At 41.3% G+C, this 26,203-nt stretch overlaps 1 protein-coding gene across 1 annotated transcript in view; it reads left to right on the forward strand.

Moving 5' to 3' along the window:
• LYPLA1 (lysophospholipase 1) overlaps positions 1-26,203 on the forward strand; it is a 375,654-nt gene that overhangs the window by 199,662 nt on the left and 149,789 nt on the right. Inside the window, exon 4 of the mRNA XM_086965753.1 lies at positions 9,704-9,751. Coding sequence (XP_086821879.1) covers positions 9,704-9,751 — 48 coding nt within the window. The remainder of the gene's footprint in view (positions 1-9,703; positions 9,752-26,203) is intronic.

The following is a 26,203-nucleotide window of genomic DNA, read 5'->3' on the forward strand; positions in this document are numbered from 1 at the left end:
AGATAAGGCTCAGACATATGCAATACCCACAAGCATATTACTCCTCCAGGCATTTTAGAAATGGTGGAGTAGCTCTTTCTTCAAAAACAACTACCCTTTGTAAAAGCAGATGTAAAAAATTATGCAGGCTAGATACCTCATGATCAAGGGAATGTTAGAAGGGTAAAGGGGACATATGCAGTGGTCTGTAGCCCTAGTTCAGCTCAAGCTGTGGACACACGAGCAAATCACATAGGAGAAGATGAGATTAGTGGTGTGCAACTTCACGTGGGTAAACACAAAACCATGATTTTTTGCTGATGATTTACTCTTGTCCCTAACAAACACGATGAGGCCTCTCCATAGACTACAATCCCCATTGGAACACTTTAAGAAGCTCTCGGATTTTAAAATAAAATGCATCGAAATCGGAGCTACTTAATCTGACACTTCCACTAACAGAAGTAGGCGCAATAAAGGAACACACAAACTTCAGATGGTCCTCCAAAAGGCGTTACCTACAGAAGGGTGACAATTACCTTAAATGTGTCAGTCTTGTATAAAGTTCACTTGATTCCTCTATTGTCATTGATTTATCAGGGCCTCCAGTAATGGGATTTCTTGTCTGTGTTGTGGCTGGGTAGGATTAATGCAATCAAAATGAATGCACTCTCAAAGCAACTTTACTTGTTTCAGGCCCTATATTTAACAATACCATGAAGCTTCTTCCTTAAACAGTATGATTCTGAAACATATTCAGGGGTGGGTGATAAGACCAAGATCTCATACAAAGTATTTCGCTGATTTAAAGATAAGGGATGACTGGTCTTGCCCGATATGTATATTTACTATAGAGCTGAGGTTGTTGTCCGACTGAAGTACACGCGTTTCAGACAAGATATACATACTTATGTAGACAGCCACACAGGAACCCACACTTTGGCCTCAGTTTGGAAACCTAAACAAGACAGATTTGCCAATGAATATCTCAGCACCCTAGTGGACACCATATTGACACTGTGCGACGCTGTGAACTGATGATTAGAACCAGCAACATACCTCTCCCCGTACAGTTTCATGTTAACCCTTATTACACCCCAGCCCTTGTCTCAGGATCCCTGTGAGCCGTTACTGTCTTTAATCAAGTATTCAGTTTAAAAAGCGGTTCTGTGACTGTGTAATTCATGTTTTTAAAATAGTATTTCCTTACTGTGCCATTGGTGTGCACATGAACTAAACCAGTTTTCTGTCAGCTATTTAAGTTAAATTCAGCTAAATGTGTTTATAGCTGTGCAATAAAAGTATTCTCTAGCATCAAAAAAAGTGTATATAGAACATTTTGTAACAATAAAGAATTTTACACGTTTGCTAGCAGCGTTCATCTTTCACCTTCACAGTTAATGGGCTAACATCCTGACCTTTCTTAAATGGATGTCATCAGCAAACACACCAGAACACTCAGGACTTCTCAGTTTTAGATGAACAGTCCTTCCTTATAGATAGTTAACAGCAGGGTACATCTGGCTCTTGTATTTTTTCTTGAAGATGCTGTCCTTTGATTACTCTTTGATTATGTCTCTCTTTTAGGAGACTTCTTCCTTATAGCCAACGGAAAGCTGGCTTCAGCCATTCTTTATGGCTTTGCACTCCTCATTCCTCCCATCAGTTGATAAACTATCAGATTGATTTAGGTTGGTACTCTGGCACCAAACCCTTGTTGCATAAACTGAGACTGGCTTCGCTCTACAAGGTTTGCTTTCATACCCACGAGTGTCATGAGTCAACATAGTTCAATACACCAGCAATTGAATCTGAAAAAACAGGTTGTAGCCCCACGCAACCCCCTCAGTACATAGTTGAAGTGGTGTCCTTGTTGTTGGGTCCCTAAACTGGGATCCTGGGATGCATTTAAAAGCCTAATTTGATATCTGCAGGTGCGTCACTGGGCACTACAGCCGCAGGTAAATGAATCGGCTGATAGGAAATTCACTCCATACGAGAAATGGCTTTTCTCACGCACCTCCAACGCTAAACTCATATCAGACCTTTACAAATTGATACAGACCCCAACCACACACATCTATAACCCAGGCAGGGTGCGTTGGGAAAGAGAGTTGGGTAGATCCCTGATTCATAAAGAATGGGGGAACATTGCATATAGGGCTAGGCACTCAGCATACCACATGGGGCTCACCGAGACACTCACCAAAATATCTCTATACTGGTATTACACCCCCGAACGGCTGTCTGAAATGGATCCTGCTAAAGATAAGGTATGTTGGAGGGGCTGTGGGCACACCGGTACTCTAGTACACATCTTATGGGACTGCCCACTCCTCCGCTCATACTGGACACATATTTTGGATGAAGTTGATGCACACTTCCAGATAGAAATATCCCGCTTCCCCGCTTACGTAGTACTAGGCCTCCCCAATGCGCTCACCTAACCGCTGTGCTCCCGCAGGGGCAGTCAAATGGCCATAGCCCTTGGGTCAGCTCTGCAGAATATTCTGACACATTGGCGTACCGCCACCGTCCCTACCACTACAGGCTGGCTTCATAGGATGTGGCATGTGTTAGGGATGGAAAAGCTGTCACTCACCGCTGCGGGGAAGGGTGACCAATATGAGGAACTCTGGCAGCCTTTTAGGGCCCTACTCCTGACTGAGTTCACGGAGATAACTTGTCCTAAATATCTCAGACTGCTGCGCCTGACGGCGCCCATAACTTCAGATCCTACGACTCTCGAGGCCTGACACACTAGAAGCTGAAGACATGAACTGTAGAGAGAATGTTGGGAGCTCTGGACTGGGTGGGGGGAAGGGGGACAGATACGAGTTTGGGGGGGAGGTGGGATGATGGGCGGGGGGGGGGGGGGTCTTCTCTTGTTTCTTCTTGTTCTATTGTCTTTTTGTGCAGTGCTTTTCTCAATTCCGGCGCATTGGACGTTGCTGCTCTTGCCAGTATTGCCTTGAACGCTATGCCTCTGCTGCACTTACTTTCTGTGTCTGGCGCGATCACACTGCTCATTGTATTGCCTTGCACTGTCTTTCAAATAATAAAAAGATTTAAACCTAAAAGCCTAATTTCGTTCTTCAAGATATCACCCACAAGCATCTGCTCTAAGAAAAATACACTAACTAAAATGTGTTAATTTCAACAGTCTCTTCTGGTTGCTCAGCACATCTAAAATAACCACACAGAATATTATTATAATTAGCACAAATGCATGTTGCGAACAATGAGAATAAAATGAACGTTTCCTCCATAGTTAAAATGTCATCTAGCAACCTAACATCCCAAAACCTACTTCTGTGCACTAGGAGATCATGGACTAGCGTATCTTCCATCTAGAGTTTCATAGGGTGAATCAACACACTGCATACATTTTTTACAGCAAAACGCTGTAGTTGTCAGCAGTCAGGAGCAAGTGTTCCCTTGAAAATAAATTACGTACCTGAATTCGATCTTCTTCTCCCGGATTTGTCACTGTATGAGCTTTCAGTACAGAACGAGATGCAGTAGCATCACAACAGTCTGAAGATTTTCTGGCATCATCTTGCGGGATAATCTGGAGTGAAGTACCTCTCCTGACAAGTGGTCAATTGACATGCCTTTCATACTATATCTTATCTGAGACTGACATTTCTGACATAACTGTAGGAATGTCTGACATAACCGATATGCATTAATATGCTAGTCCTAAACAAATAAGGTAAAAACATGTCAATGCCGACTACACTATTTGTTATTATTATTATTGTTTTACCTTGAAATGGAGATAACAAGGCACATGCTCCATACTGATGTCGCATCATGTGTCTTATCGAGGTCATTGTCTGCACATCAGGTGTCTTATCGATGTCATTGTCTGAATAATTTGACACTTTTACAGGTTTTTGGAAAGATAAGGACAAATTACATCTGTGTCAAAGGCAAACATGTTGATTCTGTAAAAATCGAGAAAATTAAGTCTGTCTGCTAAAGATGGAGCCTGACCATAGGGACTTTAGGTAATCCTGCTCATACTGTGGCTTTCTGTTTCTATTGGGACCCAGAAAAGAAAACTAAATGGAGAAATGTGAGTTGATCGGAAGTGGAGAAGCGAGAAAATGGGATGGAACACTAGTAAGATATTAAAAGAAAAAAGTGTGCAAAGGCAATGTAATTGGGGGGATGTGGGGGCCTGACCCTAAGTCACCCAGATCGCCTGTAAATTAATATGGTAAGAGACGGTGCAGCAGCCATGGACTATTAAAGACTGGAATGGACTGAGAAGGATGGAAGAAGGGCAGAGGAAATAAACAGGATGCTGCGGAATAAGAGGCAAATCTGACCCCCTGTAGAAGTAAAGAATGTGGCAGGAGGAGGGAAAAGAAAAAGGGAGAGGAAACGGATAGAAAAAAGTGGAAATATTTAATGACTTGAAAGACATTGAGCAGGTTTGTTTCATTAACATAACTGTAATTTATTTCGCCAAATTAGAGCAAATATGATGTGACAGATAGCATTCACCAGAGTAAGTTCCCATAAAACCAGAATGGGATAAGGCTTATAATATAATAAGGGATAATAACGTTGGTTTTGCTTGAGTTGGTGATGGAGTGAGTGGATGGTATTCTGTGAGAATATAAGTAGCTACATTTTGAAGTAATTAAGAACAGAACATTTGATGATGCATTGAATTGAGAGAATTATGTATACGAGGCAGTTAACAGTATTGAATCCAGTGCACCTACTCACACATGATTACTGACTGCACTGACTATTTTGAAAAAAACTGACTTGTAGAAGCAAATTATGAGGGAGCTCAACACAATACAGACCCTACCAAAGCAGGTTTGATAAAAGTGTGCTGTGGGTTGGTGATCTTGTGAAGATTATTCAGGACTTATTCTTGGCAAAGATTAATCTGCACTCGAAAGGTTCCTTTCATTTTCAAATGGGAAAGTAGTCATTTCGGGTTACAAAGCGAAAGCGCTTTTGAATGCTGCCAGAATTTGGAAGGTTCCTGGTGTTATGTTGCATTGAGTTATATAGTTGTGCTCCCCACACCTGGATTGATCTCTCTCGCTCCATGTGTTTTTTTTTTATGCTTCTGGTTTGGTTGATCAGTTTTCTTCTGCTTTATTTAAGGTATTGGTTCACAACATAGGGTGAAAAAAATGCCAGTAAGTACGTTCGCTACCATTCCAATCCTTGAATGTAGTGCAGAGTAACTTGACATTTATCATGCGTATCACTGGAAAAAACAAACAGAGTTGTTTAGGGTTAGGTTTATGGTTAGGTTACTGGGCCGAGCCAGGTTCTGGGTTAAGTGAAGAGCCAGATCTTCAGTTTCTAGAGGAATTTAAGAACTGGGGAGAAAGAGCTCATGTGCAGGGGTAGATAATTTCAGGCTTTAGGAGAGAGATAGGAGAAGGTATGATCGCTGGATCTGGTTCTCCATGTGCATGGGGTGTGTGCGAGTAGGAGTCCGGCTGAACATACGTGTCTGGTAGGTTTGTGGAAGTATATGCGGTTATAGAGGTAGGTGGAGCCAATGTCGTGAAAGGCGTATGTGTGCATGAAGAGTTTGAAGAGGGCTGTTTCTGAATAGGGAGCCAGTAAAGCTCTTTGAGGTACAGGGTGGTGTGAGTAAAGAGTGGAAAGATGAGGGTGTCTCGCTGCAGAGTTTTCAATGGTCTGGAGTCTTCTGGTCAGTGGAGCATTGATTCCAGCATAGAATGTGTTTCTGTCGTCCATCTGGGGTGGGATGGGGGTGGGTGGGGGGGGGGGGTAGTTGAGTGACCGTGCTGCTAATTTTGGTGGGAAGCCATTTGAACATCTACTTGAGCATTTTTAAGGTGTGGGAGGAGGAGCCCGAGAATGCATTCAGTTGCCTGATCATGGTGAGTTGGTTGTCAATCCGGTCTCTAAGTACCAGCAAGATGTGATTTTTTTTGTTTTTAATTAATACATTTGAGACAGTCTGGCTGCTTGAGTTTGAAGTTCGCTCACAATGGATAAAGTTGCTGTTTTACGGTCTCTAGAACACACAAACCCTCGTCATTTGTAAGCATTGTTACTGGAGCAGGGGAAATAACTATCTTAGAATCATGAAACTGAAGTTTGTGTTCTTGACCATCCCAGTGCTTAACTTATTTTCATCAGTCCATATTTTTAGATCGTTTTGTATTTGCTCTAAATCATGAGCCCAGGTAAAAGGCATTTCATTCTTCCCTTTGGTTTTGGGCTCATTCAGGCAGAAGCCGCTCTCCTTGGACAACAGGTGTGATGTTTTTGTTGTGTTCTTTTTGGGTATGCTGATGTATGTAGATTTGAATATCATCTGCTTACCTTTGGAACTGAATGTAATGTGAGAGAATTTGAGACAATGGTCGCACAAGATATGCTTCACTGTTGAAAAAACAAGCCTATTGCAACTTTATTTTTTATTTTTTTTTCTGCAATTTGGTGGGAAAGATTTGTTTGATTGAAGAGTTGCTCCAGTGCTGCCAACCCACTTATTCAAATGATCCAGTGATGTACTGTCATCGGCCGTATTATACACTGCAGACAGACTAGGATCAGTGTCCCAGATTGCCCTCGTCCAGGAAGTTGTTCATAACTTCATTATGTCGACTAATTAGTTTCAGTTCCTCTCAATCGCATAAAACCTGACTGTCTATTTTGAAGGATCTTGTTTGATTGCACAGAGTCTCGTAGTCGACCTGTTTACCTCCCTTTCCAATATTGTACTGATAGACAGGAGACTTGATATGGGTGTGTAGTGATCTAGGTCTTGAGAGCATGTCTATTTAAAGAATAATAATTGCATGTTTTAGCACAATAGAGGGATTTCCTGGGTTAAATGGAGCATTTAAATTGTTTTATTTATTTTAGGAGAATGTTTTCGTTTATTGTAAGATGTGGGCATGGTTTCACTTGGATAGTTGATGGTTTCAGTTTACCAGCCAGGTCGACTTCGGAAAAGAGATTGATACAGGCTAGTTCACTTGTATTACATGATTGCTATTCTGTCCTTCGAAAGATGCCTGCTCATATTTTAAACATACTGTTTTCATAGAGGTTGGGTCTATCACAGGATTTGCCCTACAAAAGTGTGGTCTCCTTCAGTACTTCTGGTGCACTTACCTCATTAAATAGTTAAAATCAGCTTTAAAAAAAGCTTAAAGCTAGAGTGATAAAAGTTGCAGATGTATCAATATTAGTTTCTTTTTTTGACTACAGTTAAAATCCTTAGTCGAGCCCTACTAGTGAGATTGGAAGTCTGGGCTGAGGAGAGAAACATCTTGTCCCCAGTGCAGTATGGGTTCCGTAGGGGAATAGGTACAATGGAGCAGTGCGTGAACCTGGAACTCATAGTTGGCAAGTATACTAAAGCTAAATCTGGTAATCTTTACCTATGCTTTGCCGACTTGAGTTCCGTGTTCGATCTGGTGGAACACGCACTGCTCTGGCCCACACTATTGGCAATGGGCGCCCCCACTGAAATCATCCATCTGCTTGCCCGCTTGTATAATAATCTATCAAGCAAAGTTAGGTATGGAACAGATGGCGAGTGCACCCCTTTCTTTAAAGTTAAGAGAGGCATCCGCCAACGATGTGTACTCGCCCCCCTATTATTCTCTCTTTTTATTAACCATGTTGACACAATTTTAAGAAAGACTAATGCAGATGCTCCCATCATAAATGGTAACCCTATCCCAGTCCTTTTATACGCGGACGACGCAGTCCTCCTCTCTAGGACTCACAATGGACTGCAACTTTTAATTAATTAATTCCACATATTTATTGAAAATAGGAAATTGAAAATCAATAAAGGGAAGACGGTTACTATGGTGTGTGGTAAGAAACCAAGAAAACACAAGCCTTTTTTTTTTAGAAGGGGGTAGACTAGAATCTGTTAACAGTTTTTGTTATCTAGGCATCACCTTTTCAGGAGATGGGTTTGACAAATGAACAAAAAAGTGTTCTTTTTAAAATGACCAGGAATACTAACTGTATTTTTAGATTTGCCGCTAAATTAGGGGATCGTAGAATTCATGAAATGCTAACCCTTTTCAATGCCAGATGCATTTCTTCAGCCATATATGGGGCCGGAGTTTGGGGGTATGATGCACAGAGTGCCAAATCTGTTCAGGGGAAGGAGAATGTGTTTTTAAAAAGACTAATCAACGCCCCAGCTTCGGCCTCAACTGAGTTAATACATAAAGAATTAGATCTGTATCATGTTAATGATCTAATTACCCTCCGTCCTCTGTCCTTATGGCGTTCAATTTGGGCAAAGGAGGAGACAAAATTTACGCAGGACGTAATAAATGACTGTATTAAACTTGATGGCCGATCGAATATTCCTTGGCTGAATAACATACATCATTGGTATAAAACATTGTATGTTTTGGATATTTATAACGATTTAATAATGGATCCTATATTATCAAAACGGGAGTTGAAGGTCTCGTTTTTAAAATATACAGCAGAGGCTAGAATGGAAAAATATGAAAAACAGAGTACATTCAATTTTTACCAGCAACATAACATCAACGCAGGTTTTCAATCTTATTTTGTAACAGTTAGCATCCCTTCCCACCGATTTGTGTTAACCCGTCTCCGCCTAGGAATTGTGCATCACCTGGTGGCCTTTCCTGTGCCAAAAAAACCTGGAACTTGTTTGTGCCCATGTGATGGTAAATCAAAACAGAGCACGTGTCACTTTATGCTATCTTGTACTTTTTATATCTCTTTTAGGAAATATTATTTGAAACCCATCTTTTTAAAATATAATACGCATCATTTACAAACAGCAATGAAACTAGTGTTTAATTTAGCGACCCCAGATGTATGCTTTTATGTGGCCACTTATATTTTAAAATGTATTTTTGCAAGAAAATCAATAATTATATGAATTTCCTAGCTGCTAAATGTACTGTGCACTTTAAAATAAGCTGTTGTTGACATCATGCACTTTATTATGCTAATTTGCACATACATGTATGTTGGATTAATTGCTGCTATTGTATAATATGCACTGTTGGAATGGCATAGCACTTGCACTTTGTTTTATCTATTTTTATCTATTTTTATTTTTTCTGTGTATAGTTAGGTTAAGTGCTGCTAATTGCATATTGCACTTTGGAAGGATGTTGCCGAACCTTTCTCTTGATTTGCTAAATTGCACATAGCGACGAAACTTAGCACTTTAACTGCATATTTGCACATAACTAAAGGTTGTATAATTGTCAATATTACAGTTAAATGCATTTGTCAAATGGCTTAAGGTTTATGTTCTATAAATTCTGCCAAATGTATATTAGATACAGAATTAACTGTATAGGGTTTTTACTATGAGATCTATCTTGATGCATTATGTTTTTATAATCATGGTAACTTGCTTTACTATTGTGTAAATTTTTATGTTTGTTGCTATATGGTTGTATTTTCTTTACAAACCGAATAAAGCACTTTGAAATTGACTCCTGTGTGGTATGTATCCTTACAAATGAGTTATATGAAACGCAGTTGGTGTCTACTAGAGTTTTACTCCTTTAAGAACACTCGTGTGTATCCTCTTTCTAAAGATTTCTCTTGGTTGTATACACTATAGATAATTTGGGAGGAAGAGTCCTGTGAAAGGTCAACTTTTCAGGAACTAATTGAAGTACGTTTGTTCTTCAATTTAATAAATTGGTTATTTAATAGTTTGTTTATTATTTTTCAGGCCAATCACCCCTGTTACTCTCAACATGAACATGGCTATGCCATCCTGGTGAGTAGATTTTAAATGACCTTGGGGAATATTGTACAGATTCAAATACTTTATTACTGAAGAAAAAGCTCGGAGGTGTATGATTACTACAGAAGTGGAAAAGAAAATAACTGTTTTGAAATATAGCCTAATGCGTATATGTTAAAGTGTTACTTATGCGATCATGCTTCTATAGGTTCCTAAACATTATTATTTTTCCTACAGTTAATCGGTAAGCGTTTCTGCTCAAGAAGCCCAACACTTATAAATCTATTGCAGACGTAGCACTTTAAAAGCTAAAGCTGAAAACCAGCTAGGTTCCTAAATGGACACTTGTTTCAGACAGCTGATGTTTGAGATATCTTGGTGGCATTATGATTGTATTTATTTGTGTTCTGATGCTGCCATAGAAGTTTGGCTAAATGGGGCTTTGCCTCAGAGATGTTGGAAGTGGCAGCATATACTAAATGGATGTGAAAAGGTTTTAGAAAATATCAACCGTGCTAATCATGCAGAAAAAAAAATATATATATATATATATATATAACAGACTGCAGGGAATGCTACATTGCACGCAACTAGCATGCATCCAAAACACACTATATCTGGAATCCCGTATGGTGAAATTCTCAGGCTAAAAAGGATCTGTAGTTCCCCTTCTGACTTCAACACCTGTCTAGGGGAACTTCTAACTAGGTTCAAAGCAAGGGGTTATTCTGAGCGTATTTTAAACGCAGCATTAACCAAATCCCTTTCCAGATCCAGAGAAAGTCTCTTCTCTACATCTACTCCTGAGACTGAACTCCCCACCAACACAGAACCCCAGTTGGACTGTCCGTGTCTTATCACCACCTACAGTAAGGAGGATAGAAAAAGTAGGTCCATTATAAATAAAAATTGGCCTATAATATTGAGCGATCATATACTCAATACTAGATTACCAACTTCCCCTACTGTGACTTTTAGACGCGCTAAAACCATGAGCAACTATCTGGATAAGGCAGCCCCAGAATTAAAAACAAAAACACCGTGGCTACGCCCCACCAGAGGATTCTACAAGTGCTCTAGTTGCCGAGCCTGTAAATTCGGAGTTACCACCACACATTATCATACCCCTTTCAGTACAGTTGCCAAAACAATCAATGGCAACTATTCTTGCAAGACAGATCATGCTGTTTACGTTCTGGCGTGCACCTGTGGGCTTAGATATGTTGGCAGCACTAAGCTCCAGGTGCACGTCCGAATATTACAGCATTTGCGGGCTATTCTACATAGTGACCCGACTTACCCGGTCGCACGGCATTTCAAACGGGTACACAATAAAGATCTGAATTGCCTTAGTTACTTTGTCATTGGGGCCGCACCATATCTAAAAAGAGGAGGTGACCGTGAATCCCAGCTTAGAAAACTGGAATCTAGATTTATTCTTGAACTCGATAGTCGTTGGCCCAACGGGCTCAACAATATTGAAGAAATGCACCATTTCTTGTAAGCTTTTTTGGTGCAGTTATCTATCTGAGTCTTCTAAGCTAATCCAGTTTTCTTATATGTGTGGTCTGCGTACTCCTAGTTAGGTTCCCTATTAGGAGGCACATTGCAAGACATATACCCTACAGTACTGTTTCTGTAAATAGTGATGTTCCGATAGGCACATATTTATATTTCTGTTAACTATGCACTTTACATGTATGTCTTTGGATATGCACCTCTTTCTACGTTTGAACTGTATTATTCTAAGATTCAATGAAATAACTTTTACTGAGTTTTCTATGATAGTTTTGTATTGTACAGTACATTTTATTATATGGATAGAAGGTGTATATAGCTGTAGATATAATCATGTGTGTATATAGAGATATATGGATGTAGATGTGTGTGTATATATAAGAGTTATGTAAATAGTTTGTGATAGTTTTTGTTTTCAGAATAGGTTTTGCAACATATCTTGGTTTTTTGTGATATAACTATGTTTTTACATGTACATATATGAAATATGGTATTATTTATACATATTTTCAATTTTAACTTTTTTGATACAGCTTTTTACCATTTGTAACTTTTTAGAGAGCTTTGAATAGAATAATACAATCTGCCTAACATCCAATACAATATGTAGGTAGATTTATTTATTGAGTATCTCTGTCCTAATGGTAAAATGGCTGATTCCCGCATCCTTGCACTTTTTTGTAACTCTTTTCACTTATGCACTTTTTATACACTTATTGCACTTTAACTTTCGCTGCTATGAGAGATATATATATATTTGCACAGACTAGGATTATATTAGTCAGTTGAAACTTAATTTTGCAATATAAGAAAATGTTTACATTGTATGATATTAGATCTGTCATTTATCAATTTTATTTATATCTAATTTGTGTTATTACCTGGATTTAACCAGTAACTACATTTTCATATTGCATTATCAGCAAATGAGATATGTTACCAGCTATAGTATTTCTTCACTATTCATTGTTAATCACGTGACTTTGGTGAACACCACTAGGGGGTGGTGTTAGCATCACTGCAAGTATAAAAAAGCATTATTATTTTAAACATGTTGCAGCGTGAACAAGGGCTTTCTGCTCGAAACGCGTCGCTGGTTCTGTTGAAGGATAATAAAAACACCTTTTGCTGACTCTGATGGTCCGGTCCTCATTTCTGCTGGTGTGGAGGCGGTGTCTGCGAGCGCAGAGCGAAGCTGGGGAGGAACCTTTATATATATATATATATATATATATATATATATATATATATATATATATATATATATATATAATGAGCCCCAGATTAACATGGGTATTTGTAGAGCAAGATCATGAATTGGTTTTGAGAAATTGATACCAATGGTTTTCTTCTCCAGACAAAGAAAAAAGCGAACCATGCTGGGTTGTGATGGGCCTGGACGATACATGGGCAGGCTTGATTTCAGCTTTTAGGTACATAGAAACAGAAGTGCCTCCTAAGGATGCTGTTTTTCCTTTATTCAGTTTACATTTACAAATCATGGCGTCCTGCAGACCTGATTCATACCAGGATATAGGGACTCCAGACTCCTTTCCGTGCTGACTACTAAACCTTGAAGGCCATGCCCCTTATTGTGCTGTGGCTAAGGAAGTCATTTCACATGGCGTGCAAGCAAAATCAATGCACCCTGCTTAGGAGTGAGTTTTATTCGTTGTGTTCCTCCATGTCATGACTGTCTTTTGCATGTGACCCGTACATTCATTCAAGCAGTTATGTGAAAGTGATGTTGTGGCCAGTGAGGTATGCATTCTTTTGACTCGTCCTGCTTTGGTACGGTATTCTAAAGGTTTAATTTAATTACCAGGTTGCTTTTTGAAACCACAGTTTCACTTTAAGCGTGAACTTTAACATCAGTCAGTGTCAAAACATTATGTGAATTCTAGCCAAGAGCTGCAACTCAAATCTCATGTCCCCTTTATCTGGGGATGATTTCCGGACTTTTTCCCAAATTCAAGCCGAGATGAACACATTAGCAATCACTTAGGGCCCAACGTTGCTAGTTTGCCCTGTTAAGATTACAACAGCATATTGAGAACATTCCCAATTTTAATGGAGCTGTCTAACAATTTCAGCAGGACTCTTGGGAAGCTCAGACTGTTGCAGCTTCCTGGAGTACTGACCTATGTAAACATATGTGCATTAAGACATGTAGGAAGAGTACATTTGTCGATAGGTAAATCCATTAATGCATTCACACTTGCTCATTTTTTTATGCACTGGGAAAGCCTTGTTATTTGTAGAGGCACTGATCCTACACTACACGTTTTTGGGGTTGGTTCCTTCACTCTTCCACCTTGAAAACAAGTGCTTCTTTTGTAGACCTATTTAACACTGTTTTTGAGGGTGTAAATAACACAAACATGGAGGTTTGTGGGTGTTCACCACCTTTAGCAGTTGTCTCTACACTGGCTCAGCAAAAAACAGGCAACTATGAAGTTTACTCACACGTAAAATTACAGTGGTGTAGTAATATGTGACTTGATCTATTTTCACGTGTTCGTTCGTGTGCATTGAATTTTGAATTATAAAAGCCATTTTGCATACCTAACGCAAATAGTTGCGGTTCTAAAGGTACCAAAGTGCGAGGAACTCCGTTGGTCAATTTTGATTTGATGTAGAACATTCAAATTGCAGATCTTTTTCTATAGCTCTACAGGGTAGAACATTTGTGATTCTATACGGTTGTCAAAATAGCTTATTCATCGAATTTCTCATTACTATTGTATATTAGACGTTTTTCCCAAAGTTCATTCAATTTTACACAGATTATATTTAGAATGTTATTTCAGTACACAAAAAGACAGTCTACTGTTTAACGTCATTTAACAACTCTGGATTTCTATATAAAACAAAAGCAATAGCTTTTTAATAAGGGTTCACTGGAATTTGGAATCTGCATGACAGCTATTTTTAGTCCTGAAGACGGAGAATTAGTCTAATGGATGTCTCTTAGCCAGATCATAATATTGACATAATATGAGGTTGTGCCTTGTCTCTTCTTCCAACTTAAATATGGACATTAGTGACACCTGTTTGAAACCTCTTCTTTATGGGGCCTTCATCTTTAGCCAAACTACTCTTAGCCTCAAGTGACAATATATTATTATCATAGAACGCAAATGTATGCTACAACACTTTTTTACCTTGGATTGTAGATCTTGTTTTACTTTCATAAGACATATGCACATAGCAGTTATTTAACATTCAAACCCATACTAAAATCAAATTGATGTAGCCATGTTAGCCATAGGCACATAGCCATACACTTTAGGTTTTTATCACATTTTCTTTTGAAATTATCCAGAGGCAGGTACTGTCTTATCAATCTTCTTCGTTAAAATGCCTTATTTACAAGTGCTCCTTGCATAGGTAATAACTTGTTTTCCGTTAGATGAAGTTTGACATTTTCCAAAAGGAACATTTTCACAGTAAAGTTCCTATCAGAGGTCTATGAGAACCGAGCTGTAACTTTGTCATAAAGCAAGTTGTCATACTGTAGATTTTCTAACCATTGGAAATTGGTGTGTAGTTACCTTCCCCTGGTTGAAGTCTAGTATTAACACCAAAACTAAACATGGGATCACACCCTGTTCGGTGACAAAGGGAGTTTTTGCTGATCATACTCTACCTAAGGCTCAATATACAGATGGAAGCCATGTGCAAAGTTGATGACAGCAGTGAACTACCGACAATGATATTCTTATATTTGTTAATAAAGGTTTGCAGAAGTAAAGAACTGTCTGTATCCGAAATATCTTATCTCAAGCCGACCTGGGAGGGATATCATTAATTATGTTGTCCCTTTCTTTACACTGCCCGAGATGCATTTGTTTTATAACTTTGCATAAACATTTAGCAGGGATGTCGGAGGCTGAATTATATTTTGTATATTTTTCAAAAAATACATATTATTTTTCCATATCAGTGGCGCCGTTTGTGTGAATGCAGTTTCTCTTCCCTGTACTTCTATAAATCATTCTCGTTGGATCTCATCTAGGGAGATCATGCACAATGCAGCCAAGTTGTTGTCTATGTCCTTCCATCTTTTAGTTGTTGCTGGTTTGTAGAGCCTGCCAAATGATTGGCGGCAAGCCAGATCCCATGCTCGTTCACTCAGGCCAGAGTCTCAGAGCTTCTGTATCAGAGAAGATGAAACACTATGCCCCATGCTTGTTGCTATAACAAATCGAAGTTATGATTTCTGCGAAGATACAAAGTGATCAACCAACAAAAGGAGGGCAGAAAATCTTTCAGGACCAGAGAAATTGCCCACAGTTAAAGAAGGTTGATGTGCGGAACCTGCTCTTCTGGGGACTAGAGGCCTCTGATCTTTAGTTCCTCCAGGTAGGCACGAAACCTCAAGGTGGATCTGTGTGGCAATACTGTTCCACTGCTGGTGGCGGGCAAAAGGAAATTGCGTCCGGTTCTATTCTACTGACAACAACGCAAGTTCGTTGGAGTGTCCAGGGAGATTCTGATGATGTTTGACAGTCAGCCACTCCCTAAGAAGGCATTAAAGGAGAGCCGTCATGTGCCAGTGTGCATGCATGACCAGTAAATAAAGGAAGGCAACATATCCAGCAGGCAAAGAACCCTGGGGGCTGGAATCCTATGCAGAATGTTCCAAATCCCCTGGAAAGGAGTGAAGACTTGCAAGAATTGTGTATCCAATACATCACCCATGAACATGAGGTGCAGAAAGGGATCTAGGCATGACTTGGACAGGTTGATTGAGATCCCAAGGTGAGCACAAGGGATGTTGCGGCCTTCAGGTTGTCCAACACCACCTGCGGCAAGCCTTTCTTGAGCAGCCAGTCGTCAAGATACAGGTACACCGAGATACCGGACGTTTGCATGTGTGCCTCAACCACTACCACATTGGAGAAGACCCAAGGTGCCAATGACAGTCAGAACAAGAAGTTTGGGGAAACTGGTTGTGGGTGGAAATTACCACGAATCATAGGTGCTTCTTTTACCCCTCATGGTCAGCATTCAGCAGGTCTTAGGACACCATCCAGTCTCCCACTTTCTAGAAAAATACTACCCGAACCAAGAAAACTAACTTGAACTTTTTCTTTCAAAAGTAAAAGTTGAAGGGCCTGAGCTGTAGAATCGGCTGTAGAATCCTGCCCTTCTTTGGCAACAATAATGAACTGGGAGTAGCACCCCTGCCCATTTTCCTGCACTGAGACCAACTCCACTGCTCCTTTTTGTAACGGGACCGCAAAAAATTGCGGAATACGTAGGTGATACTCAGACTGACGTGACAGAAGAAGGGATTTTTGATGGGTCCTGCTGGAAGGGTAGGGCCTTTCATCTTTCTTAATTCGTAAGACCTAGGTATTTTCTTTGCCAGTCTTAAAGCTTTCCATGGCCAAATCTGGCCTTTCCTGCGTGATGGAGAAGCGATTTTGGCCTTGGCAGGTGGTTTGATAATTGGGCCTTTTAGTGTGTTACATTGTATGGGGGGGCGACAGTTGGTTTATTATGTACCTTGCTGTATTTGTACAGCCCCCATGTATTGAACTCTCACCTACGGTGTAAAGTGTCCTGTGCTCACTCCTTTGTATTATGTAAATGCTATGATTGACAATGCTGATGTTCGCTCCGGTTTTGTTGTATAAAAAGCGCATCCTGACCACCTCTGAAAAGTTCTTGTCCAGATTGTCAAGCATTCTTGGCATCACCAGAACTGTCATCTCCTGCAGCCCATGTGCATATCTGGAAAGGATGCTTGTGGTATTCCTAGATCTTTGGGCCAGCCGTAGCCGAAAACACCTTTTTGCCCATTTGCTTTAAACTTTTTTGATTCTGTTAGACCCAGGATCCCTGGTTGACTGAGTTAGGTACCTTCGGCCAAGTAGGGACCCGCGTTCCAACATCAGATAGCCCCGCTCACCCCCTCGGTAGCTTGGCACAAGCAGCCAGGCTTATCTTCAAGGCAAATGTGTAAAGTATTTGCAACCACTCTCACATTAACCCAATGATGACACCACAAATAGATTCCACACTCGTTTTATGAAAACGAGTATAATCTTTATATAAATAGATATACGATAAGACCACACAATATAAATCCAACATATGAGGATGTGTACTATTTCTCCTGGCCGGTTGTTAGACCAGCCAGCCCTTGGAAGTTCTGGCGGTATTAATGAGCACTTCTAAACATTCTCCCGTACTCCTAATATCATGTCTTACTGTTTGTAATGCTAGAATCCGGCACTTTAGCAATGTAAAAATACTGTAAGACCTAACGTAGCAATCAAACACTCTGCAATGAAAATAATGCAATGTGTAACGCAACAATCGGGCACTTTGCAAGGTAAAATAATGCAATGCTTAATACAACCACCAGGTGTCGTTCTTCAGAAATAAGGCAATGCGTAATACTGTAATCATGTAATTTGTTATGCAGGAACAAGATTTGGTGTTGTGAAACAACAATACGATGAACTTCTGATACAAATGGAGTACTTTGTTTTATTAAAAACTCTTTGAGAAAATGTAACTAACTGTTGATACCCATCAATGGATTTACAAGCCAGTGCCTGGGGGAAATACCCCACTGCATGGGGATGCAGCCACATAAGATTTGCTCCACATCGGTGCCCTGTTCCAGAAATTCTTGGTAGGTTGAGAGGTAATTGAACTTGGTGCCAGGAGCGTTGCCTAGGCCAGCGTCCACAAAGGGGCCGGAGCCTGGTGTTGTTGGTGGACCTCCCGGTCTGAGTGTGATGTCCACTTGCTCCTGCTCGGAGGACTCTATCAGAGGTGTAGACCGTGAGGCGACCTGCATCTCAAGCGAGAGCAGCTTTTGAGACAGGCATCATCTTGACTTGTCTTCTTTTTGTATTACCTCTGTTTACTTTGAGAATTATTAAAGAGAAGAACGGTACCTCAACTCCGACCTCAAGCGCAAAAAGGCTCCAAGCCTGGCACTTATTGCACGAGCCTTGATCAATTTTACCTCTCGCTCATTGATTGCTTTGGTGTGCATTACGCTGCACTAGTCACTCAACTTGGAGTCGTTCTTTGGGCATGAACAGCAAAGCAGAGCTTGTGGGGGTCTGAAATGGACATCTGTCCATGAGATGGGTGGTGGGGCTCAAACCCTAACTACTTAAGGATGTGATGCCCCTAAAGCTCTCCACAGAATTTTTTGAGAAAACCATTTTTGAATAACTTAGAAAACAAGAAAAAACATGGAGAGTAGCTATGGACCTGCATTGAGGGCACGTTAAAAGGGACATTTGTTTGGGCACTGGGTAGGCAGTATATGACTCCAGGGAAATCACATCTGGGCTTCATCCAGCACCGAGATGGAGCCAGAGCCACCTACCGGCCTTGGAGAGCTATTGCAAGTTTTCTGGATCCAGACTGACAGCGGATACTCAAAAGGTGAGGAATCTGTAGTTACAAAGTCCTCCAGCAGGATTTATACTGAAGGTAAGTAACTTCTAATACGCTGCACTGGTTAAAGATTACAAAGAAGCATTTTCTGATATTATGATAAACTCTACTACAAGATAAACAGTTGTTTCACTACTCACAAACTTCAGATTTACTCCAGATATATCCCCTATCTGGAAAGCGTTCATGTCCTGGCAAATTGCCCCTTGCATCCCTTTTTAGTATCGGAACATAATTAAACAAGCATTTGCAATGCAACAGGTCTCGCATAATTATGCAAGTTTGAGCTATTGCATTGTTATTTGCAATGTCAATAGCTCAAACTCGCGTTAATACGAGACCTATTGCATTGCAATTTGTAAATGACAATGTCATTTATCTGTTTTCAAAACCAACACAAAAATAACAGGTTTGTCATTTACAATGCCAATAGCTTTAACTTTTGCAAATGTGAGACCTTTTGCATTGTAATTGCTTGTTATACATGGCAATACAGTCTGGGCAAAGATTTCACCTTATTTGTACCAGTTTAATAACCAAATACAGAAATAAGCAACTGAAAGATGACTAGATAGCTTTTGCAAAGGGTCTTCCCTGCGTGCAAACACATTTCGCCACTATTTACTAACTTTTGATCCTTTGAGTTAGAAACACATTTTTTGTTAAACACTGCAGACTATGCAGCGGATGATGAATTAGGGGCCAAATGTGGCAAATCCATAATTATGAGAAAAGGCTGTGACCACAGAATCACATAATTACAGTGGCCTTGCTTGTAAGTATTGTTTTTACCTAGGTTAATAGTACTGACTCAATCTTAAGGAAACAAAACTGTCACCCCTTCATGTATTGAAACATGTGATCTGCATGTCACACTAGTATGTCATGTCACACGTGAAAGCTTTACTCACAGATCTGTCTTGCAGACCAGAGGTAAAAATAAGTGTGGTGTATGTTATATTCCGTTATTAGAAGGTATGACGCAACTTCTGCTACACTTATGGTTTTAGTGAATTGATGGCTCTTAAGTTCGGTGGTGGCCTGACCCTAGCTATGAAAGGAAAAGGTATGTTTATGGTCCCCTTGCCGGCTGTGACTATTAGCTTGTAATGTTTGTTTTCTATTTTCCTAGTTTGGTTAGATTTTACCTGCTGTCTTGAAATTGTACTTCTGTCATTCACTGTACTGCTAGCCAACTCTTATTTTTAGTAACCAATTTAAAGTGAAGTGAGAACACAATCGTACACGGGTAAACTAATGAAGTATTTACGAGCTAAATATTACAGTGCCTCTTTCAGACAAAGTGAAGTGCACCAATGCACTATGGCATGCGCATCGCTGAAAAGGAATACAAATAGTACATTTCATGCAACAATTAGTGCCTAATTTGAGCGCGTGGTTGTAGGTGGGTCCCACCAGCACTCATTTTTGGGACTGTTAGGTATTTCTCTTCATCAGACTTTGACCAAGAGCAAGAAAGAGAGAGAGAAAAACAATGGGGGTAAAGAAAGAGGAAAAGTCAGACGGAAAAACAATGACGGAAAGCAGCAAAGGAAAAGTGGAATAAAGGGGCAGGAAGTGTGTGGTGGTGTGTTAAAGAGTCATGAAGTGGGATCAAGACTACACAGTACTGGTATTCAGCATCCCTGACTGACCTTTGATAGCGCTGGTCAAGGGCTTCTGAGAAAAAATCTGGGCCCTAGCACTTACTGTTTTGCAAATTAAGTATTGTGGCCACCATTGTTATCTTATCTGTAATCTTATTTGTAAATAATGGTTAGTATTTTGCATTAGACCTGTTGCATTTTTTGAAGATCCTGGTTTGTAGGGCTTGTTTCGTCAGAGTTCTTTAAAGAGTGTTTTTAACATCTCGGGAGCAGGGCGTAATCTAAAAAAAGAATGTTGGATAATTTTAGGCCTATATCCCTAAAACTCATTATATACAACAATTATAATGTTATTAATTTTAAGTATTACCATTTAAAAGATTGTAATATTGATAATCAGCAAAATACGTGTGGTTCTATATGGACACTTGTAGGTTTTTTCTTCATGACTGTGGGACTCAAAGTCCCAGAAGTAAAAGGAAGAAAATAGAAATGGATAAGCTACTCACACCTGACATGGGATAACTTAATATGCCTGCAGTGCAGGTGGTCTTTGAGATCAGGGAAAATCAAACAAAGGCAGAAAAGGATGAAAAGAGGAGGAAGAGAAAGTTAGGAAAATGGTGACAAAGGTTAAAAACTGGAATGAAAGGAACCGAAAAATGTGAATTAAAGGGCAAGGAAGTGTGTGGTGATGGAAGAAAGAGCCATGAGGTGTATTCAAGGCTAGGCAACTGTGGTTTTCATCAGCACCAGATGTGGATGCCCAAGAACAACTTATGACACCCCCTTCCTTTTCATTTTATTCATACCAGATCAACATATTGAGAAACCACGCGAAGCACAGAAAGAGACTTGTAGAGGGTAGGCCAGGCGCCCATAAACCTTTTTCTGTGAGTGTGTCACAGGCCCCTTGTGGCACGAATTGCCACTCAGTTGGTTTCTGCTCTCTGTATCTTGGTGCCTTTGCGGTGTGGGAATACTCACCCTGCCCAAGTTTTGCCTAATTTTGGTCCCCATGCCGACACCGACTCGACACGCTTTAAAAGCATTCCTGGGCTCCCGGTTGGGAGGGATCCCTCCTCAGAGCAGCCAGATGCCAGACACCGCCTTGAGCCTCTCTGCCCGACTTATCGACCCAGGGAATCCCGTGCTGCCCGCCCCAGCCGCCCACCCCTCCCCCAGTGTTATCATCTTGTTTGTGCTCCTTACAAAGTGGGGTTTAAACACTCTCCTTAACTGTTTGTCAACAGGGTTTGCGCCTCCCTCCACCGACACTCCCTCCCACCCCGCAATGTTTCTCTGAGATATGCAGATGCTGTTTGTGAAGCCGGCACCATCCCTGGCTGACCAAGTATTGGGTGTTTTGAGGGCGCTGTGGGTAGGTGGTGGGAGTAGGGGGGCAGGAGGACGGGCCTTTATTCAACCACTGTGGTAGGACAGGCAGCCTTTTCAATCATTTATTTAACTGTCCCCCCTCCCCCTCCCCCCCCCCCCCCCAGACGTGGAACAATGCGCACTCCTTACCCCCCCCACACACAAACTTACAATCACACCTGCCCCCACCACACGCATAAGGAAATAAGAGGTGGGGGTACCTTTATTTGGCCGAGGTATTGAGATAGGGAGTCTGAGGCCCAGCTCTAAAGCAAGGAAAGACACGTCGTCCTTACCTGCACTGGGGGCCTTTCCACTACCTGGACCCACCAGAGCCCTGCTTTGAAATGGTTCCGCCTGGTGGCGGTTGTTTATGGAACGGAGCCGGGGGTTGATGGGTGCTGCTCGCGCCCACGCAGTAAAGTCAGAAGTGCGGCTACGATCGGGCAGCAGCGTAGCTGGCAATAGTGCAGTGGGTGCAGTAGTACCGGGCACAACGCGGCTTAATTATATCCGCCATCCACCCACAAAATGCATCTAGTTTGGTTACCAGACAGATATACCATTCATAATAAATGCAGTAACATGACAATGTACCATGCATACATGTATCATCCATGCTTTTAATCTCATGGGTGCATGCCCTATTCACAACACAGTTCACAAACGCGCCTGAGCCAAATGTTTATCACAACTGCACAGATTACCAACAAGATACATATGTGGTATGTACATTAGCACATAACATTCACTGCCTGTAGTGACTTTCAGCATCCTCTGTGCGCACCATAGCCATGTACTGTGGTCTTCCATGGCATCTTGTGACAGGGTACTGAGCTCCGAGGGGCTCGGGTGGTCTGTCAAGGTCATGACAACACACAAGGCTCCGTTAGGTGGCCACCCCCGGGGGGAGGAGGAGGAGGGCAGGAGTAATGAGGGGCCACCTGGGGAGAGCGGGGGTGGAGGGTGACACTTGTGTATAGGAACAGCCACCCCCAATCGCAGCGTGATAAGGTGTTTCTGTAAAACATGTGTCTGTGGTGGGGGAGGAGGCTCCGGTTAAAAAGCGCGGAGTCTCCCGTCTAAAAAGAGGGTTTCAAACCGCTACTTCTGTAAACAATATAATCACCAATCCACCTGACGGACAAATACATTACACCTAAACTTTCAATACTATACATAAAGGCACACAACTCACCATCATATGTGCAAGCACGTGTATTTGTTTTTGTTCCAGGTAGCTGAAATATGGAAATGCAAAACGTCAGAAGCCCCCTACTCCCCTCCCCCGGGGTTGTTTTTTTCTCTCTCTCTCTTTTTGCGCAATCCAGCATTTATCTTTTCAGGGACAGCTCTGCCACGTGTTCCGCTAACGTCTGCCAGGGTTAAGCCTGGAAAAAAATACATTTGTGACCAACTGCTATCCTGGCAAATCAAAGATAGTTTTTGGGCGGGCTGGGGTTTATCTCACTCGTGCCTTGCATATGAGGAGGAACCCGGCTCGGCTGGCAGTCTTAGGCCAAACTGATGCACCCTCCTCCCCCACCACCCTCCTGCACACGGTGGGGGCAGGGGGACGTGCAATGATAGAACGAGAGGGCGAGCCAACCTTAAATATCGCCTGAAACCTTCATCTGAAACGCGGGGCTGAAGCCATTCAGGCAAACAAGCGCTCGCCATGACAGTTTTCGCTTTTTCTGCCGTCCCACTTGGACGGACTCGGCCTGCTTTCCTTCTGCTGTAAACGTTTTTTATGAGGCCATGTGTTTTGCCGCATAAAGATAAGAAACCTTTTACGCCAGAAGGAAGTCAGGCCAGGTCGTCCAAGTGGGACGGCCGAAAAAGAGAAAAGTGTACGTCAACACCTCTTTCCCAATGGCTGGCCACCGTTTAGCATAAACGGTGACGCTGGCCAATGGGAAAGAGGGGCGGGGCTTAAAGCCCGCTAGTGAAAGCTCATCCATATCATTAAATCTCGCCAGCGAGACTGCGCATGCGCAGCCTACGCAGGCTCGACCTAAAAATGGATAACAAAGTGTTGCATCAAAAACTGGCAAGCAAGGCAGCTGGGTAAAAAAGATTTTTAAAGGAGCTCTGTATGTTAAACCTGTTCCTTCTTAAATTGATGCAACATACACATTGGAAGCTTCTTTTAAGTACCCGATTTCATTTGTTTCCTGGATTTTACAAACTGACACTTGCTGTGACCTTATGATTCAGGAATTTATGTACATGGCTTGATAATCTTTGTACCAGATACTTGTCTACTGATTGAAGGTGTGTTTTCAATCTGAATCAGCTTGTGGCTGCCTCTACTCTTTCATTTAGTCTTGTAGCAGACTCCCGCTCTCTTATCAACCCCATTTCAAGCATCATTACATATTTGTGGTAATGCTCACATGGTAGCCCAAAACATATCACAAGTGTTTTCATTTAGCAAAGTTCCACAGCATTGTGGTAGATGCTGTCCTCGCATTTCTTTGTTTCCTTTCTCAATGGTGGAGTCATGAATACCATGACAGTTCTCATTTAGTTGGTCTGTTTTCATTCTAGTCCCACTGTCCGCTTTTCTTGATCTCTTGGAAAGTGTGAAGATCCTAGAGCACACGCAAAAATGCTGATATCACCACGGTGAACTACTCTGTAGGAAGACATGTTTTTGTTAATGGGTGTAGCCTTTGCAATATGGCCCTCATAGTGTAAGTTAATTCTTTACAAACATGGACACTGAATGTCAACACGTGGCTAGAGCTGAATTATTTTGCGGTATGTTAGTTTAGTCTTTTAGAAACCTTAGTGTCTCCAAACACAGTTTTATTTAGTAAATATAAGATGAAATCCGTGGGCAAATGGTACATAAACCTCAGGATTTCGCCATTGACCAGGAGAGGTCGTCATGCTAGAATGATCACCCGAGGTCACACCAGATTGTTGAACCAGCCACTCTCAATTGAAGAGTTGATTTCAGAAGCTCTGGATTCCTCCGCATAACTCTTATAAAGAATAGCTGAAACCAACTGTCCAAAGGTATGATGTGTGATTAATCTTAAGAAACTCTTAAACTCGAAAGGCAGGTTTACTATTTAATGCTTTAGCTAAGAAATAGCGTAGCGCTTGGAACAATCTTAAGGCCACTAGCTTATCAGAAGCTTGATGGTAACATTCACCTTGTTGTTGCAGAACTGTTTTTATTTTACCAATCCGTTTGGTTACTGTTGATGTTTTGTGCCCAAAACTGAGGATCTTAAAATAAACATTTTAAATTGCATGTCCCCGTTTCGTAGTGCTAGCTTTGAGTGTGATTATTAAAAAACGAAAGTTTGTTTGGATTTCCACTTACTTTATCCCTGAATTCCTCTAACGGGACTGATAGTAAATAGAAGAATCTGTCTGTACAGAATTTCTCGGTGGGCTAGTGTTTTGGCTGCAGTCCAAAAGGCTTTGCAATTCAATTCTTCCCTTCCCACTCAGGAAGAAATCTTCTACAGCGGATGGCCAGGTGCTCACTCCAATCCTGAGACGCTCCTTCTACTCACATGGAGATTGAGAGTTGTCAACCTCCTTCATACTGACAGATGTAGTGGATGTCATCTTAATGACCTGAAAACCTGCTACCAAGTCAGTCAATGTGGGACGCTGAATCAAGTTTGTCTCTTGGTGCAAGTTCATCTTTGTGGCATTCTGCTGTTAGCGCACTCCCTTGCTCAGCAAAGTTTGCCAGTCTACCATGAGAGAATATTGGGGGAACATGTTTGCCAGTTGTGTCTTCCTGACTAACAGTCCTTCTTCAGGTTTCCACTAGCAGCTCAATTCCTAAAAGATCATTCTCCCTGACTAATATTCCATCTTCAGGTTCCCACTAGCAGCTCAATTCCTAAGAGGTCTTTTGTATTGGATTCCTCCCATGCTCTTTGTTCCTCTGTGACACTAAAATTTCATGTTTATCTTTCTGATGGCATCACTGTTCGAACTGATGCACAGTTGTTCTGTTCACTTACTTTTGAGACTATGGTGATAGTTACTTCACCCCATAGGGTTGGTGAGTTTCATTCCCTGCCAATCAACCCACCATTTACTGTGCTCTACTAAACACGCTGGTTTTCCATTCTTGTCAATTCTTTCATCTTAAAGTTGTCTGCGTTTGATACTTTCCTGTCCATAACTCTCCTTATTGGCTTTTCACCCTTTCAGGAAAGAGAAAATGTGCATAGACTGAACCCTTTGTTTGCCGTCGCCTACTACGTTTACTGTGCACGGCATGCTGGATGATCAGTTCTTTGAAAGTTTCGCTGGAGTTGAGAAAGGCAAAGAGGTGACAAAGTGCACAATTTCACTTTGGGTTCTCCTCCTGCTACACTCTTGACTAATACAGACCCCCCTTGATAGCATTGTATTGTACTCTGAGAGCTATGGCTACTTCTAATGCACTTACAAAGGGCACTACTGCCCAGGCACACCGTGATGAATGTTTCACCAGAGTTGTGTTGCATGATTCCGGGGGTTAACCAGTACTACTCAATCCCTCCTCTTAAGTCCATATTTCTTTGGG

This window comes from Lissotriton vulgaris, chromosome 4_1 (genome assembly GCF_964263255.1).
Source record: "Lissotriton vulgaris chromosome 4_1, aLisVul1.2, whole genome shotgun sequence".
NCBI classification, from domain to species: domain Eukaryota; kingdom Metazoa; phylum Chordata; class Amphibia; order Caudata; family Salamandridae; genus Lissotriton; species Lissotriton vulgaris.